The 16,229-nt window shown below is 38.0% G+C and overlaps 1 protein-coding gene across 2 annotated transcripts in view; it reads left to right on the forward strand.

Annotated features, from left to right (window-relative positions):
- The window catches only part of pcdh15b (protocadherin-related 15b), a 1,734,278-nt gene that overhangs the window by 1,316,341 nt on the left and 401,708 nt on the right, over window positions 1-16,229 (forward strand). For both annotated transcript variants that reach the window (XM_073027317.1, XM_073027316.1), the window contains exons 22-23: window positions 1,576-1,655; window positions 8,354-8,447. In XM_073027317.1, the coding sequence (XP_072883418.1) occupies window positions 1,576-1,655; window positions 8,354-8,447 (174 nt within the window). The remainder of the gene's footprint in view (window positions 1-1,575; window positions 1,656-8,353; window positions 8,448-16,229) is intronic.

Here is a 16,229-nt window from a genome sequence, read left to right on the forward strand (position 1 = left end):
AAGGAACTATGTTCCCTCTAAGCGCGCACACATGTTTTTCAACCAGCGCACAAAGGAAATTAATGTGCGCACAATAAGTTAGTTACCTAAAATAATGTAGTAATTAATCATTATACTTATTGAAAATAATCTTTCAACTATATGTTTCTGTTAACTAGTTAGTCAGTTTTTCAAATACCACAATGCACGTCACTAATTTACGTCACCTCACCTTTCCTGTTCCAGTTTATACAGCTGCATCACAGCGGCAGCCATCTTTGGCGAACAGTGTTCATATTGTAAAGTTTACAAAGATCTGTTTCAAATCCTGTAGATAGCTTACTAAGTTTTTATTGAAAAACAATTGATTCACTATTTCGAATTCAAAAGAAGCGAAGGGCATGAAGTGCAGAGAACTTTACAGGTTTTAAGTGATGTCTTTGATGAACATTACTTTGAAGGAGCTTTACAGGTTTTAAGTGATTTCTTTGATGAACTGGCTGCACTGCAAGATTCTGCAAAAGAGTGGCCTGACGCCGATTGATTCACTTCATTTTGCACGAGGCAAAATTAACAAGAAAAGAAAGCAGTATCTGGGAGACAATGTTTCGTGCAGTTAAAGTTTTGCTAAGCCAACAACATGAAGAAAACGTCACTGTAGATACAAGTTTGCTGTTGACTTTTATAAATAGTCTTTAGAAAAAATGTTTCCTGAAGCTGAGGTACAAGAATGGTCTGCTTTTGAATTCTCCGCAATTGCAGATTGTGACTTCACATTTGGCGATGAAAAAGTTAATGCCTTATGTCTAAAATATCATGACTTTCTATCTGAAAATACTGTAATAGTTAGACAGTTTAATGATTTCAAATGTTCCGTGCAAAAAAAATTAAACCCAAACTGATTTCGAACTTTGCTCAAATGGTGTCATTTGTGCTTCAAAATGAACAGCTTTGCGACCTTGCACAGTTGATGGACATTGGGGGGGACCTTTCTTGCGTCTATTGTGGACTGTGAGCAAGGTTTTAGCCTAATGAATCAACTCAAAAACAAGCTGAGAAACCGTTTAGGTGAATGTCATTTGGATATGTTAATGAGAATCAAAAGCTGTCAATTGGATGGAAGTTCTATTAGTCTAGATAGAGTTTACAAAGAATGGGTAAATGCCAAAGACAGAAGAGGGAAAAAATAACTGAGTGACTTAAATATGCATGTTATTTTGTTGTTGTTCTGTGCAGTTTTATGTCAAATATTATGTAAACCTACATAAACTGTGCCATGTGTGCATTCAGTGCGCACATACTTCTGTCACAGGAAAAAAATTTGCACAACGTAAGATTTTAGCACACACTGACTACTAAAAATTAGATGGAACATTGCCAAGGAAGCCTGAAATTTTTGAACTTCATTAAAATGTGATTCTAACAGTAATCGAGAATTACTAAATAAAGAGTATCATAGCTATTAATACAATTAATGCAATGTAACAGCACAAGAAAGTACATTCCAAAGGTTTCAAAAATTTCAGATTAATAGCTTGTTTAGTTAATAGCCTTTAATTATTGAATTATAACACTGATTCCATTTTATATATTTAGGCCACAGATCGTGAGAGAGATCCAATCACTTATCGTATTATAAATGGAGATCCACAGCAGGTTTTCAACATTACTCAGAGGTAAGTGGAAATGGATATCTTTATTTAACTGCACATCTGTTACTTGTCTGAATTTGAATTTGCCATTCGTACATAAGTAATGGCAAGTAGCAATATGTTTACTTTTGTGTTGTCAGTTCCACTTGTACCAGTAAATGCCTTTGTAAAAGGTTCTGGTTTTAAAATCCTGCTGGGAAGATTCATGCTGTCAAAACTTCCGGTGGTGGAACTCAGACTCAGGCTATGATTAGGCAGTGAAAGCATGAAGTAAACCTTATGGATTTCCTTGTAGGAATAATCTTGTTGTTTTGTTTCCACTTAACAAAGTCAAGATACTTCTTAAAATCTGTCAAAGTTATACATGGCTGAGCCCTAGATTCCCTGCTCTCAAAAGTAAAGTTTTGCTTATGTAAAGCACATGTACCAAAGTGAAATATGATTCATGATAACATTAACAAATAGAATGTGATAGCAAACCACATTGACCAATATTAAAGAGCAATAAATAAATGCTTGTGTTTAGAAGCAAGCCTTTGCGGACTTCTGAAGAACAAATGAGATAGAAAGGAGAGATTTTAGATGAAAGTTCTAGAGATCAGGAGCAAAACGTGATCATCTATAATGAAGGAAGGAAAGGAAAAGACCTTGAAAGGATTAGGGTAGAAATTATGGAATTTTTGGATCAAGTTATTGCTCAACTGGGAGTTAGAGCAGAGAAAAAGCAGTAAAGTGATGTACTGATGGGATTTTATTAGGATGGCAGTAGAGGAATTCTAAAGATGATTAATTTTACAGAGGATGAAAGATAAAAGCCAGATCAGAAAAATATTGGAAGTTAGTTGAGAACCACAAAAGACAGAGGTGAGAGGTTCAGCAGCAGGTGAGAAAAGGGAAGATTTTGCAGTTTATATGGTAGTATTAGTATGATGCAAGTGTTTTGCAAGTAGAGTCTGGCGTAAGCATATTGTCAGAGGGTTTGTGTTGGGAGTGTACACGGTGGCTTCCATCATCTCAATCGCATAGGCTGAAGTAGGTACATTTATCAGTTGTTTATCTGCTGTGGGTTCATCAGAACAGGAACATGGTTTTAACTCTTATGCTGGTGGGAATAAAATATAATACTTGTTATTGAATGATACCTTTTACATAGAGAGTGGTGGGTGCATGGAATGCTCTATCAAGGGTGGTGGTAGAGGCAGATACATTAGGGACATTTAAAAAAACTCTTAGACAGGCACATGGACGATAGAAGAATGGAGGGCCGTGTAGGAGGGATGGATTAGATTAATCTTAAGCGTAATTTTCAAAAGTCAGCATAACATTGTGGGCCAAATGCCCTATACTGTGCAGTAATGTTCTTTGTTCTAACTGTCACCTAAAAGTTTGATTTTAAATAACATGCTATCAAACCATATGTTTAGTAATTTGTGAGTAACATCAATTAACCACCATGAAAGTTAAACATAATGCATTAAAGTTTTTTTCAAATAGGGAAGTGTTACCCCAAGGTGATCAGATCAAATGCGACTCAAATCTTCTGAAAGTTCAATGCTCATCTATGGTTCTCTTTTTATTACTTTATTAGTTATGCATTCAGAAATCCTAAAAAGAACAATATGCAAGATTTCATAAAACCATGTTAATTCAGTCTAAACATGTTGTGAATTTCTAAATCCTGTTGCCAGGGCCTTAATAATAGATCCTATTATCATCCCTGCTTCTGATGTCAAGCAAACTGGCCTAAAGTTCCTGTTTTTACTCTTTCTTATTTCCTTAAACAGTGAGGTTACAGTTATTAATTTTCAAACCATGGAGATTGTTCATGAACCTCAACACCTCTGGCCTTCAGGTCAGGGAATCTGTCAGATTTTAGTCCAATTAATTGTTCCAATAATTGCTCTTCATTAATATTAATTACTTGGTGTTTTACAGACTCATTAGACCTTTGGTTACACAAAAATTCTAGTTATGAACTCTCTTCTGTAAAGAGAGAGTCAAAATATTTGTTTAACATCTCTGCTAGTTTCTTATTCCTCCATATAATTTCTTCTGTCTGTGTCACCCAGGAAATTATGTGTTGTTGTCTACTTACAAAAGCCTTTGGAATCCTTTTAGTCTGTATTGTTAGTTTATTCTCATTAAGTATTCCTCTTTCTTCTAATTACTTGGTTGCTAATTTTTGAAATCAACCAATTCAGTCCTTGGCACTTCTCTTGGTCACATCTGAAATTCTTCTTTTAATCTAATACAATGCTTAATTCCTTCAATTACACGTAGTAATATATTTTCATTAAAGGCTCTATACTTATTGAGAAATTTTAGAATTTTCATTGCTTTTCTGTACTAGCGTCATATTTAATGTAATTTCCTAATCTAATTAAGAGTTATTAAACTTCAGAAATCATTTTTGTTTAAAATTAATTTATATTAATATACAATAATATTAATATTATAAACTTAATATAAAAATTCTATGATTCTTTCCAGAAGGATCTTTTACAATAATACTGCTAATTAACCCTATCTTATTACATTAATATTCAATCTAAAATAGTTCATTCCTTTATTGATTGCTCTACATTATTACAGAAAAGTGTCTTAAAGCATTTTATCAATGCACTTCCCAGCCTAATTTTGATAGTTACCTACTCTGCCCCAGGTCATTGCAATGTACGTTTTATACAGTGTGCTCATTTGATTTTCTGTTCAGTCTAATGTTATGATTACTGTTAAACAGTTCATAACATACCTCCTTCAGTCTTTTCTTATTTTGTAACTCCCCATACTGAACCTATTTTGGGTCTTTTTGTTTTTTGCCTTCATCTCATTCTTTCATTTCAGAACCATCACACTTCCTACATTTTCCAACATTTACTGAAGATCTAATACCTCAAACATCTATGTGCAACTCGAGGTACCCGTGAACTGGGTGTAGCCTTTGTCCCCATTCATTAATTCACTGACCTTATTATATGTGCTCTGTGCAATCTCTTAGGGCACTCTGAATGTTGCCCTGTTGTCACCTTGTCATTAATGCTTTATTACTGCCAGTAATTTTTATGCCCTAGAAATACAGAGGTGCTTGGGAGGACATGTGATAAACCATTGTTGCCTGGTGCAAGGGACTAATCAAAACTGTATTGTTGGGCTCAAATTGGGGAGTTGGGACCTCAAATAGGGTCGGAAATAGGGAAAACCATGGAGATGGTTTCTTGGTTAGGTGGTCAAATTAAGAAGTTGGAGCCTACTCAGAGAGCAGTGATATTAAAACATGGTTATTCTAAGATGCTGAATGATGGCTGCACCCCAGATAACTATGACTTAATTTCCAAGGAATCTTTTGCCTCCCATATCACTTCCGTCAATTATAATTCCACTTCCAATCATGTTTCCAGCCTTATATTTAGTCTGCTTTGGTCTATTTCAAATTGTCTGTGACTTGGGTAGTCAACCAGAAGTCACTTGCCAAGCTCTCATCAAGGACTCTCCTACATTGCTCAGAGTAAATTGATCCTCTGCATCCTTCTCTAAACTTTTTGTCAACTACCGGATATCCTTAACTCTACCACTGGACAGGCATTGCAGGGGGTTGAAGCATATGGGGATCAGGCATACAAGTGAACAAAGCAGATGATCAGCCATTATGTTGTTGAATGGTGGAGCAAGCTTGAGGGGACAATATACCCCTGTTAAGCTCCTTTTTCTTATTTTCTGGACTGTATCACTACCAGATTCCTTTAGCTCTATAACTTGAATAATACTGAGTACAACATCCCATTTGCCCTGCAGTTCTTGTGATCAGCAGCAGGTACTTTGTATCTGTTAGATTAGGGAAACTGCTGAATCGCATCCACTACTACATCTCTGTCAGTCTCTTGTATATGACTGCTTACCAAATCAAGATACCCACCTTATTACCTTGTGAGTCAAAATGTCCTTTTAACTCTTCCTGTATCTTAACAACTCTATAAATTTGTGCAGGGTTCTTCGGATTGCACTCTTTTGCTCAAAGATTCAAAGTACATTTATTATCAGAGTGTGTATACCGTATACAACACTGAGATTCAAACTGCTGCAGGCAGACCCAAAAACAAAGAAACGCCGTGGAACTTGTTCAAAGAAAACATCAAACATCCAACAGTCGAAAAACAGAACAAATCACACATGCGTCAGAAAGTGAGCGAGTAACAGAATATAAAATATCAAACTGCAGTCCTCAGAATGGTCTAGGAATGTTCAATTTGGTTCATTCTAGCACTGTGTCTTTTGTTGACTGATGGCTACAGAGCTAATTTGTGCTGAAGCTCACTGTTAAATCATGTAAAATGGAAAAAAGAGTCAACAGAACCCAGAAACATATGTAACATGCACTGCAAAGTCCTGCAAAAAAAGAGTCTAGCACCATGAGCCACACTGATCATACCTTTCAAAATGAGATTCAAGACTCTTCCAGCGAGGGAGAGGGAAACAGGTCAAACACAAGCAGATGGCACTGGACACCAGCTCACCTTCAGCTCTCATCCTCGTTGATTTCACTCTTGCTCAACACTTTGATCGACGAGAAGTAATGGAGCTGATAGTGGATTCATGCTCTGCCTTTAGACCACACACTGTGCTCTCAACCTCGCTGAATTCCCCCGGAGACAGCAAAAGCACTAGATCGCTCTGTTGGCCCTAAAGCATATCATCAAATGTAAATTGCAGGCTCCAGTCACATGCAGTTTAGTAGTAGAAGCATATGTAAAACAAGAAAAAGTAGTTTATTGAATTATCTGCAGGACGTCGTCATTGGTCAGATTGATCATTGGTACCTTCTTGTTGTTTTGGAAACACTTGATTGGGATTGTACTGCTCTCTGCTAAAACCCCAAATACTTTTTTTTTTTAAATGTACATCTTTGACACTGCCCTCTGTCTCATGAAGTGAAACAAATATTAATTATATTGATTTAATTAAATTTACATATAAATACAAGTAACTATATTTTCATTAAAATACCTTAAATTTAATTATCTTTAATTAATTTAATTAATCCCTGGGGCACCACAGAGGACCATATTGGTTCCCTTCCTGTTTACCCTGTATACTTCAGACTTTAGATACAACATTGAGTCATGTCATCTGCAGAAATTCTCTGGTGATTTAGCAATAGTTGGGTGTATGTAGGGAGGACAGGAGGACAATTACAGGGTCCTGGTAGAGGACTTTGTCAGATGGTGCAAGCTGAATCATCTGCCGCTCAACATCAGTAAGACAAAGGAGATGGTGATGGACTTTAGGAAGACTAGGCCTGCACTGCTCCCTGTTATTATTGATGGTGAGGACATGGATATGATGAGAACCTACAAGTACCTGGGGGTGGACCTGGATGACAGACCTGAGTGGAGCACCAACACAGAGGCTGTGTACAAGAAGAGCCAAGTTGCCTTTACTTTCTGAGGAGACTGAGATCCTTTGAAGTATGCAGGCCTTTCCATCACATATTCTCGCAGTCTGTTGTCACCAGTACAATCTTCTATGTGGTGGTGTATTGGGGCAATGGCATCAATATGGTGACACCAACAGGCTGAATAAACTGATTAATAAGGCTGGCTCTGTTATAAGAGTCAAACTGAACAAAGGACCCTCTGGAAAATCCTGGCAATTGTGGACAATGTTTTTCACTCTCTGCTTGCCACCTTGGCTAAACAGAGGAGCACTTTTAGTAATGGACTAAGACAACAGTGCTGCTCCAAAGCGTGATGTCATTCTCACCCTCGGCCATTAGGCTCTCTAATGAGTCAACCTGTAGCCGGAGAAGCGATGACCCCTCCTGTTAGACTGTTTGAGGTTACATTTTTGTATTCTTTCTTAATTCTTTTCTAATATTTGTATATCTGTGCACTCTTACCAACAGGACACACTGCTTTTGCAGAGAACTGCTAAAATAGAAATACCTCACAGCACAGCAGTAGAAATCTTAACCAGAGCATTACTAGTAGAATTCTAATTTGTTCTGTATTTCATTTAAATATATAATCTGTTTTGTGTATTTAATAGTTCACAATGTTTGAGTAATATTGTAAATATATTGTTTGATTAAGTATTCTTTGTTCAAATAATTCATTATGGATTATATATACTATGTATGTGAATGGCATACATCATTATGCAACCATTTCATATAGGCATGCCTTACTAAAAGTAAAGAACGAAGGAGACACATTATTCCCAGCTTCATGTCTCTCTTTCGATTAGTTTTATGTTACAATACGTAACAATTTGTTGCTCAGTAAATTGGTAGCTTGTCTTTTTTCTACCTTTTAACTATTTCCATAACCTTCAGTTAATGTGGGCAGCTGCTTAATTGGACCAAGATGTACTGATCCCGATGTGTCCCAATTAACTGGAATTCACTGTATTTCACGTTGGTCTGAAATAGAGATCGAGTCAATGCATAATCAGGAACTGCAGACAGTGCTTTCACAAAAATATTATGAAGTGTGCTGAATTTGCTCCTTCTATATAAAATAATGACAATTTTTATGTGTAATATGTGTTTTATCTGTGTATAGTATCAATTTGTGTGTGATATACAGTATTACTGACTGAAATTTTTTATGTTGCTTAAAATTACAGTAATTCATTCTAAAATCTCAATACACTTTGGTCCATTTTTAACCTCTTAAACTTCTGCAGTATGTTTATTAAAACCATTTCTTATATTCTCTTTTCCCTAGCACTGGACTGTTAGTCTTAGAAAAATCTTTAGACAGGGAGAGTACTGATCGATACATATTGATTGTCACTGCATCGGATGGCAAACCTGATTCGGTAAGTCAATTAAGTTCTTTGGTTTACATTTTCAGCCATTCTGTTATTCATATTGTAGTTATGGGCTGAGAAATTAGATTGATTTGTTGTTGTGTTATGCGATTGAATTGTGATTTTTACAGAATGACAGAATCATTTCTGGATCATTTTGCACTTCAATACAAGTTTAACTGGGCACTTAACTGTGGTCATTTCTGATGCATCTTCAGAATAAGGTCTGTGTCAAGTTGCTAAGGTGCAGGTCTACTCTGCCTGGGAGCGTGGCCTGGGAAATAAGTCCGTATTGTCCTGTGCAGCAAGGATTTGTGGTTCTTGGGCAACCATACTTTCATTGCACTGTGCCAGCTTAAATCTCAACTAATGTAAAGCCTATACTCTACTTTTAACTCTTCCATTACTGAACTGTTTATCCACTAGTCTCACCACATCCTACCCCTCCTCAAATAAACTCGGACCCCAAAATGAGACATCTCTGGTTCTATCAGTGCCTCCCTCCTTTCCCTGATCCCATCTCATATTTCTGATGGAAGCCCTATTACAGAGTAGATCTACCAGCACCACAGCCCCCACCCATCTCTTCCAATGTATAACTTTGCTGTCAATTTCAATAATCCCTTAACCACCAGATCTCTACTCTTCCCTGACCATTTCTCTGCTCCAGACTGCACATTTCCTTTGCAATTCTGTGGCAAGCAAACAAATATGTGCAAAGGCAATAAACACACTGGATATCCAGTGCATAGAGGTTTATCCTGGCTTCTTGACATCAATATTTTACTAAATTCAGTTGTTAATTTTTTAAAATTATTTTGATGCACTGTTCTCTATGTTGATAGATTGTTAGATGATCGCAAATGGAAGTGTTATTCAATTGCATTTCACTTTCTTGTACTCAGGCATTGGCTTCCTTCTGTACTTTACTTGATGAAGCGCAGCTGAGAAAATTAGTAAATCTCTGCTTGTGGAGTATAGTCTCACTTAACAGGAGTGCAAGTCGGAGAGTTGAGGATTTAGTGTTTTATGGAGATAAAGATTAAGGATTAGCTCTATTGATCATATGCATATGCATTTACAGTGAAAAGCGTAACTTGTGTCAAATCAAATCAGCCAGGATTATGCTGTGTAGCCATGCTTCTGGCATCAACAGCTCACTAACCCTAAACTGTACATCTTCAGAATGTGGAAGCACCCGGAGGAAACCCACGCAGTGATGGAGAGAACTGTAATAGCGTTACACTAACCACTACACTACCCTGCTACCTCAATGATTCATTTTAGACAAATTTTTCACATGTACTTGGGTAGGCACAGTGTAACTATATTTAAGCTGCTTAGTGCAGCTCCGTGAAGTAAAATACCATCATTATTTATAATAATTGAAATTCTTCTTCAACAAAGGGTTTATATATGTTAGTTTTATGAGAATTGATATATATTGAATAGAAATAGAAGTTCTCTTTGTATTGGACTGTAATTTACAACATTAGTTGTTCAAAATCTCTTCTAACTTTGCCACATTTTGATTTGGTGATTATTGTAAATCCTATGGCTTTGGTCATAAATATTTACAACAGTATCAGAGCAATAAAGCATGGGGCCCAGGCCCTTTGGCCTAATGAGTCTATGCTGACTACAGTGTCCATCCAATTACTCCCAATTTCCAGTGTTCAGCCCATATCCTTCCAAGCCCACCCTTCTATCCAAATGCTTCTTAAATGATACTATTATACCTATCTTAACCACTTCCTCTGGCAGCTCATTCCATATACTCAACCCTCTGCATGAAAAGGATAACCCTCACATCCCTTTTAAATATTTTGCCTCTCACCCTTAAACAATGCAAAGATTAAAAGTATTCTTAATTTTTTATAGTCGTCAAGGGATTGACTTGACCTAAACCCAGTTTATGTTTCCTTCTTTTTCTTGACCGGAGCCTGAATATATCTCATCAGCCGTGGTTCCGTAAAGTTGCCAGGTTTACCCTTCACCCTAACAGGAGGATGCTGCTCCTGGACTGTTGATATAACACTCTTAAAAGCCTCGCTCTTGCTGTTTACTCCTTTCCAAAGGTGCACCCAATCGACCTCTGCAAGATCCTGTCTAATTCACACAAATTTAGCCCTGCTCCAATTTTATACCCTAACCTATGTTCCTGTCCTACACTTTTCCAATACTATCTTAAAGTCAAAAGATTTATAGTTGCTTGTGGCAATCTGCTCCCTGACTGCCACTTCAGTTACTTACCCTGCCTCATTCCCTAAGAGGAGATCCAGTTTGGATTCTCCTCAGCAGGGCTCTTTATATATTGACTCAGGAAACTTTCCTGGACACATTTTTGCAAATTTCACCCAGTCTAGGCCTTTAATTCTTTGGGCATTCCAATCAATACCACTGCAATTAAAATCTTGCACTAATACAACCCTATTACGTTTGCAGCTATGAGTAATCTTTCTACACACCTGCTCCTCAACTTCCCACTGACTACTGGGGGGTCTATAATTCAATCCCACTGGAGTGACCCTCTCCTTTCTATCTCTACAACCTCATTGGAAGCTCCCCAGGAATGTTATCCGTAAGTAATGCCATTCTGTCTGCCCTTACAAAAAGACAACATCTCCCTCCTTGCTTACCTGGTCCTCTGTCACAACTGAAGCATCTGTATTCTGAGATAGGAAGCAGCCAGTCCTGTCCTTCTCTCAGCCATGTTTCTGTTATGACTATAATAATCTTACACGAATCAATGGATCTGGAATGGTTGCGGAGGCATGCAAGATTGCAAATGTGACTCCACTCTTTAAGAAGGAAGAGCGGCAGAAGAAAGGAAATTATAAGCCAGTTAATCTTACCTCAGTGGTTGGGAAGATGTTGGAGTCAACTGTTAAAAATATGGTTTCAGGGTGCTTGGAGACACATGATAAAATGGGTCATAGTCAGCATGGTTTCCTTAAAGGAAAATCTTGCCTGACAAATCTATTTGGAATTCTTGGAAGAAATAACAAGCAGGATACAGACAGACATACCTTATTGATACCGAGGGAAATTGGGTTTCGTTACAGCCGCACCAACCAAGAATAGTGAAGAAATATAGCAATATAAAACCATAAATAATTAAATAATAATAAGTTAATCATGCCAAGTGGAAATAAAGTCCAGGACCAGCCTATTGGCTCAGGGTGTCTGACACCCCAAGGGAGGAGTTCTAAAGTTTGATGGCCACAGGTAGGAATGACTTCCTATGACGCTCAGTGTTACATCTCGGTGGAATGAGTCTCTGGCTGAATGTACTCCTGTGCCTAGGCAGAGGAGAATTGGTGGATGTTGTGTACTTGGATTTTCAGAAGGCGTTTGGCAAGGTGCCACAAATGAGGCTGTTTAACAAGTTAAGAGCCTGTGGCATTACAGGAAATATTCTAGCATTGGCTGATTGGCAGGAGGTAAAAAGTGGCAATAAAGGAAGCCTTTTCTGCTTGGCTGCCAGTGACTAGTGGTGTTCCACAGGGCTCTCTTTATGTTATATGTCAAAGATTTGGTTGAAGGAATTGATGGTTTTATGACAAGTTTGCAGATAATACAAAGATAAGTGGAGGGGCAGGTAGTTTTGAGGAAGCAGAGAGACTACAGAAGAACTTAGACAGATTAGGAGAATAGGCAAAGAAGTGGCAGATGGAATACCGTGTGGGGTCGTGTATGGTCATGCACTTTAGTCGAAGAAATAAAAGTGTAGACTATTTTCTAAATGGAGCGAAATTTCAAAAATCTGAGTTGCAAAGGGAGTTGTGTGTCATCAGGCAGGGTTCTCTAAAGGTTAATTTGCAGGTTGACTCGGTGGTTAGGAAGACAAATGCGATGTTAGCAATCATTTCTAGAGGTCTAGAGTACAAAAGCAAGGGAGTAATGTTGAGGCTTTATAAGGTACTGATGAGACCTCACTTGGAGTATTGTGAGCAGTTTTGGGCCTCTTAGAAAGGATGACTTACATTGGAGAGGGTTCAGAGAAGGTTCACAAAATTGATTCCAGGATTGAAAGGCTTATCAGATGAGGAGCATTTGATGGCTGTAGCCTGTGTTCACTGGAATTTAGAAGAATGAGGTGAGATTTCTTTTAAAGCTATCAAATGTTGAAAAACCTTGATAGAATTGATGTGGAGAGGATATTTCCTATGGTGAAGGGATCTAAGACCAGAGGACACAGCATGAGAATTGAGGGACATCCATTTGGAATGGAAATGAGGAGGAATTTCTTTTGCCAGAATGTGTTGAAGCTGTGGAATTCATTGCCACAGATGGCTTTGGAGGCCAAGTCATTGAGTATACTTAAGGCAGAGGTTGATTAATTCTTAATTAGTCAGGGCATGAAGGGATATGGAGAGAATGCAGCAGATTGGGGCTGAGAAGGAAATGGATTAGCCATGATGAAATGGCAAAGCAGACTTGATGGGTCAAATGGACTAATTGTGCTCCTATATCTTATGGAATTATATCTCAGTCCTTAGAGCCAATGCACATATTAAGTTTGTCTGCCTTTCCTGTTAAACCTTGAGCACTGAAATAAATGCAGTTTTTTTTTAATCAGGTACTCCGTTCCTTGCCTTTACAGTTTCCCCACCTCTCCTGATTATTAAGCCTGTTCTCACTGACCACTGCTTTATCCATGAGTTGCTCCTGCTCAGTCCCATCCCAATCTATTTTAAATTCTCCTGTGTAGCATCGGTAAAGTTACCTGCAAGGATGTTGGTCCCTCAATGGTTCAAATGCAACCCATCCCTCTTTTAGAAGTCACCTCTACCCCAGAAGAGATCCGAATGGTCAAAGAGCCTGAACCCCTGCTTCCTGCACCAGCTCCTCAGCCATAGTTTTAGCTAGCCTGTCCTTCATCATGGCTTGGTAAGGGAATACCAATGCCCTTGAACGGAAAAGAACTACAAAAGTAGTGGACACACATCTATCACGGGCAAGGCCCTCCCCACCAATGAGCAAATGTACAAGGAGCCCTGTTGCAGGAAAGCAGCATCCATCATCAAGGACCCCCAACTATCCAGGCCATGGTCTCTTCTCACTGCTGCAATCAGGAAGGAGGTACAGGAGCTTGAAGTCCCACACCACCAGGTTCAGGAAAAGCTGAACTGATTCCACAACCTATGGACTCACATTTAAGGTCTCTAAAACTCATGTTCTCTATATTTATTGTTTTTTTTCTTTCTTTTTTGTATTTGCATAGTTTGTTGTTTTTGCACACTGGTCATTTGCATTTTTATCGATTTTATTACGTTTCTTTCTCTTTAAATGAATGCCCGCAGTAAAACAAATGTCAGGGTAGTATATGGTGCCATATATGCATGTTGCTAATAAATGTAGTTAGAACTTTGAACTTGCCTCACTATCATGTGACACAGAGAAATCTAGAGATCAGTATCCTCAAGGTCCTGTTTCTCAATTTCTTACCAAATTCCCTGTACTCATTCTATAGCACCTCATCCTTTGTTCTCTATCATTTGTACCAAATGTCCAACAACCTCGGTTTACCCTGAAGTATTTACTGCAGCTATTCTGAAACACCTTTGACCCTGGCATCCAGGAACCAACACACTATCCTGACATCTCTTCTGCAGCCACAGAATCTCCTGCCTTACCCCCTCACTATTGATTGACCTAACTCTATCACCCTGTCTAACTGCACCCTTTCCCTCTGAGCCTCAGAGATGGTCACAGTACTAGAGACTGAGAACTGCTGGCCCCTGAACATTGCAGACACTTGAAATTTTACAGAATAGGTCAGTTTAGTTGGTTGAAAAGACTTAGCAGGATTGAGGAAAAATACACTTAACCTCATTTATAGCATCAGTGCCTCTGAGTCAGAAGGTTATGGGTTCAAGTTCCACTGCAGACCCTTGAACGGATAGATAATCAAAACTGTTTTTTTATGCAGTAAGGTGGAAATGCAGTACTTGTCTTTTTGGATGATACCACACCTGCTCTCACATTTGGGCATGCTAATAATCAGAAACCTGGAGAGATTTCCTAGTTACAGGGCCAACATTTATCTTTCAAACAACATCTCAAGAATGGCATATCTGGTTGTTTATGTTTGCAGGAACCAGTTGTGTGCAAAGAAACTGCTGTGTTTCCTATATTACATGGTAACTGCATCCTCTAATTAGCTGCAAAACACATTTGGAAGTCAGAAGAAGCATCATAAAAACGAGAGCTATTATTTTCTTTAGGAAATGATGTCCTAATATATTTCTATAGTATCAAAGGGAACCATTTGCTTCATTTGAACAGCTGGAGTTTATTGTAAGGAGTTAAGGGTGGGGGGCAGATGTGAGCATATAAATGCCAAAAATTAAACCAAGTGTTCAATAATTTCTTTGTTAACCAACTAACTTTAATTTTTCAACTAATTTTTCTGAAACTTTTCAATGTCACTTATATTCCCTCTTTGTTAGTTGAAGACCAAAGTTCACAGTTCAAAGTAAATTTATTATTAAAGTACATATATGTCACCATGTACTACCTTGAGATTTATTTTCTTGCAGGCATTTACAGGAAAATAAAGAAATACAAAAGGAATTGTGAAAAACTATAGTTAGCAAAGACTGACAAGTATCCATTATGCAAAAGAGGACAAATTGTAAGCTCAGGGCATTTACATTCTGACCCCTCGCATCTGATCTCTATTGTCCCAAGCTAACTTACATATTTAAACCAGTTGATAGCTCCCTACAAAGTCTGTAAGTAAAACTTGGTGTGATCCACCCCATTATCCAGATGCGCTAATTCAGTTTACAGCCAATTAAGTATTTTTGAAGTGCTATCACAAGTTGTAAGGCAGAAAATAGTACATCTTGAAGTTGTAATAGAGGGAAAAGGAATTTAAGAAAAAAAGTAAATGAATAATACTAGGTTGTATAGTGTTTGATTGTGAGTCAATAGGAATATCTGAAAGTTTAATCAAAGAGAGCTTAATAAAAGATTTTCATCAACACCTGCTGTTACTTGGTCGCACAGTCACACTTACTGTTTGTTGAATCAGAGGTCCTATCATCCTCGAAGCCTTGCTACTGTCGCTGCCATGCTGGAGGGAATTAGCCAGGAGAGGCAACAAGGCTGCAAGTGGCACTATCAAATGCCCTGCACTGATGTGAAAGGACTTAGAATAATTATTAAATTCATCTGAATGGTTAAAAACTGTTCAAATTGATTTAACTAATTTTAAAATATTATATTAATAAACTGTAAGTAAGAACTCTACTTTAAAGTGCTTAATTATAAGCATTAAGATTAAATAAAATAAACTGAATAAAACAATTTGCCTGGACTTACATTTCCAATAATCGCAGGTAAGTGAATGAGGCCATATGACACACATCACTAAGACTGATGTAAGATTGAAAGCAAAGCCCATTTGGCCCAGCCTCAGGACGTTTATGTTCTGACATGGCATCTGAACTCCAGCTCATTCCACACTTCCATACAGAGGCGTAGAGGTCCAGAAACAAGCTGATTTACACATTTGAGCCAGTTTTCTACATGTCCCTAAGTAAAACTTGGTGTGCTCCAGCCCATTACCCAGATGCTATGATTTGGATTACATCCAATTAAATATTTCTGAAGTGCTATCACTGTTGTAAGGCAGAAAGCAGTAGCTCCTGTGCTCGTAATGGATGAAAAGACATCGAAGATGAAGCTGCAAACTCCAGAATGCAGACACATTTGAAAGGACAGTTTTAGGTCATGGGGGGGTAAGAGCTAGAAAGATTCTATTTTCGAAAGGTTTAAAAA

The sequence above is a fragment of the Hemitrygon akajei genome, chromosome 23 (genome assembly GCF_048418815.1).
Source record: "Hemitrygon akajei chromosome 23, sHemAka1.3, whole genome shotgun sequence".
Classification (NCBI taxonomy): Eukaryota; Metazoa; Chordata; class Chondrichthyes; order Myliobatiformes; family Dasyatidae; genus Hemitrygon; species Hemitrygon akajei.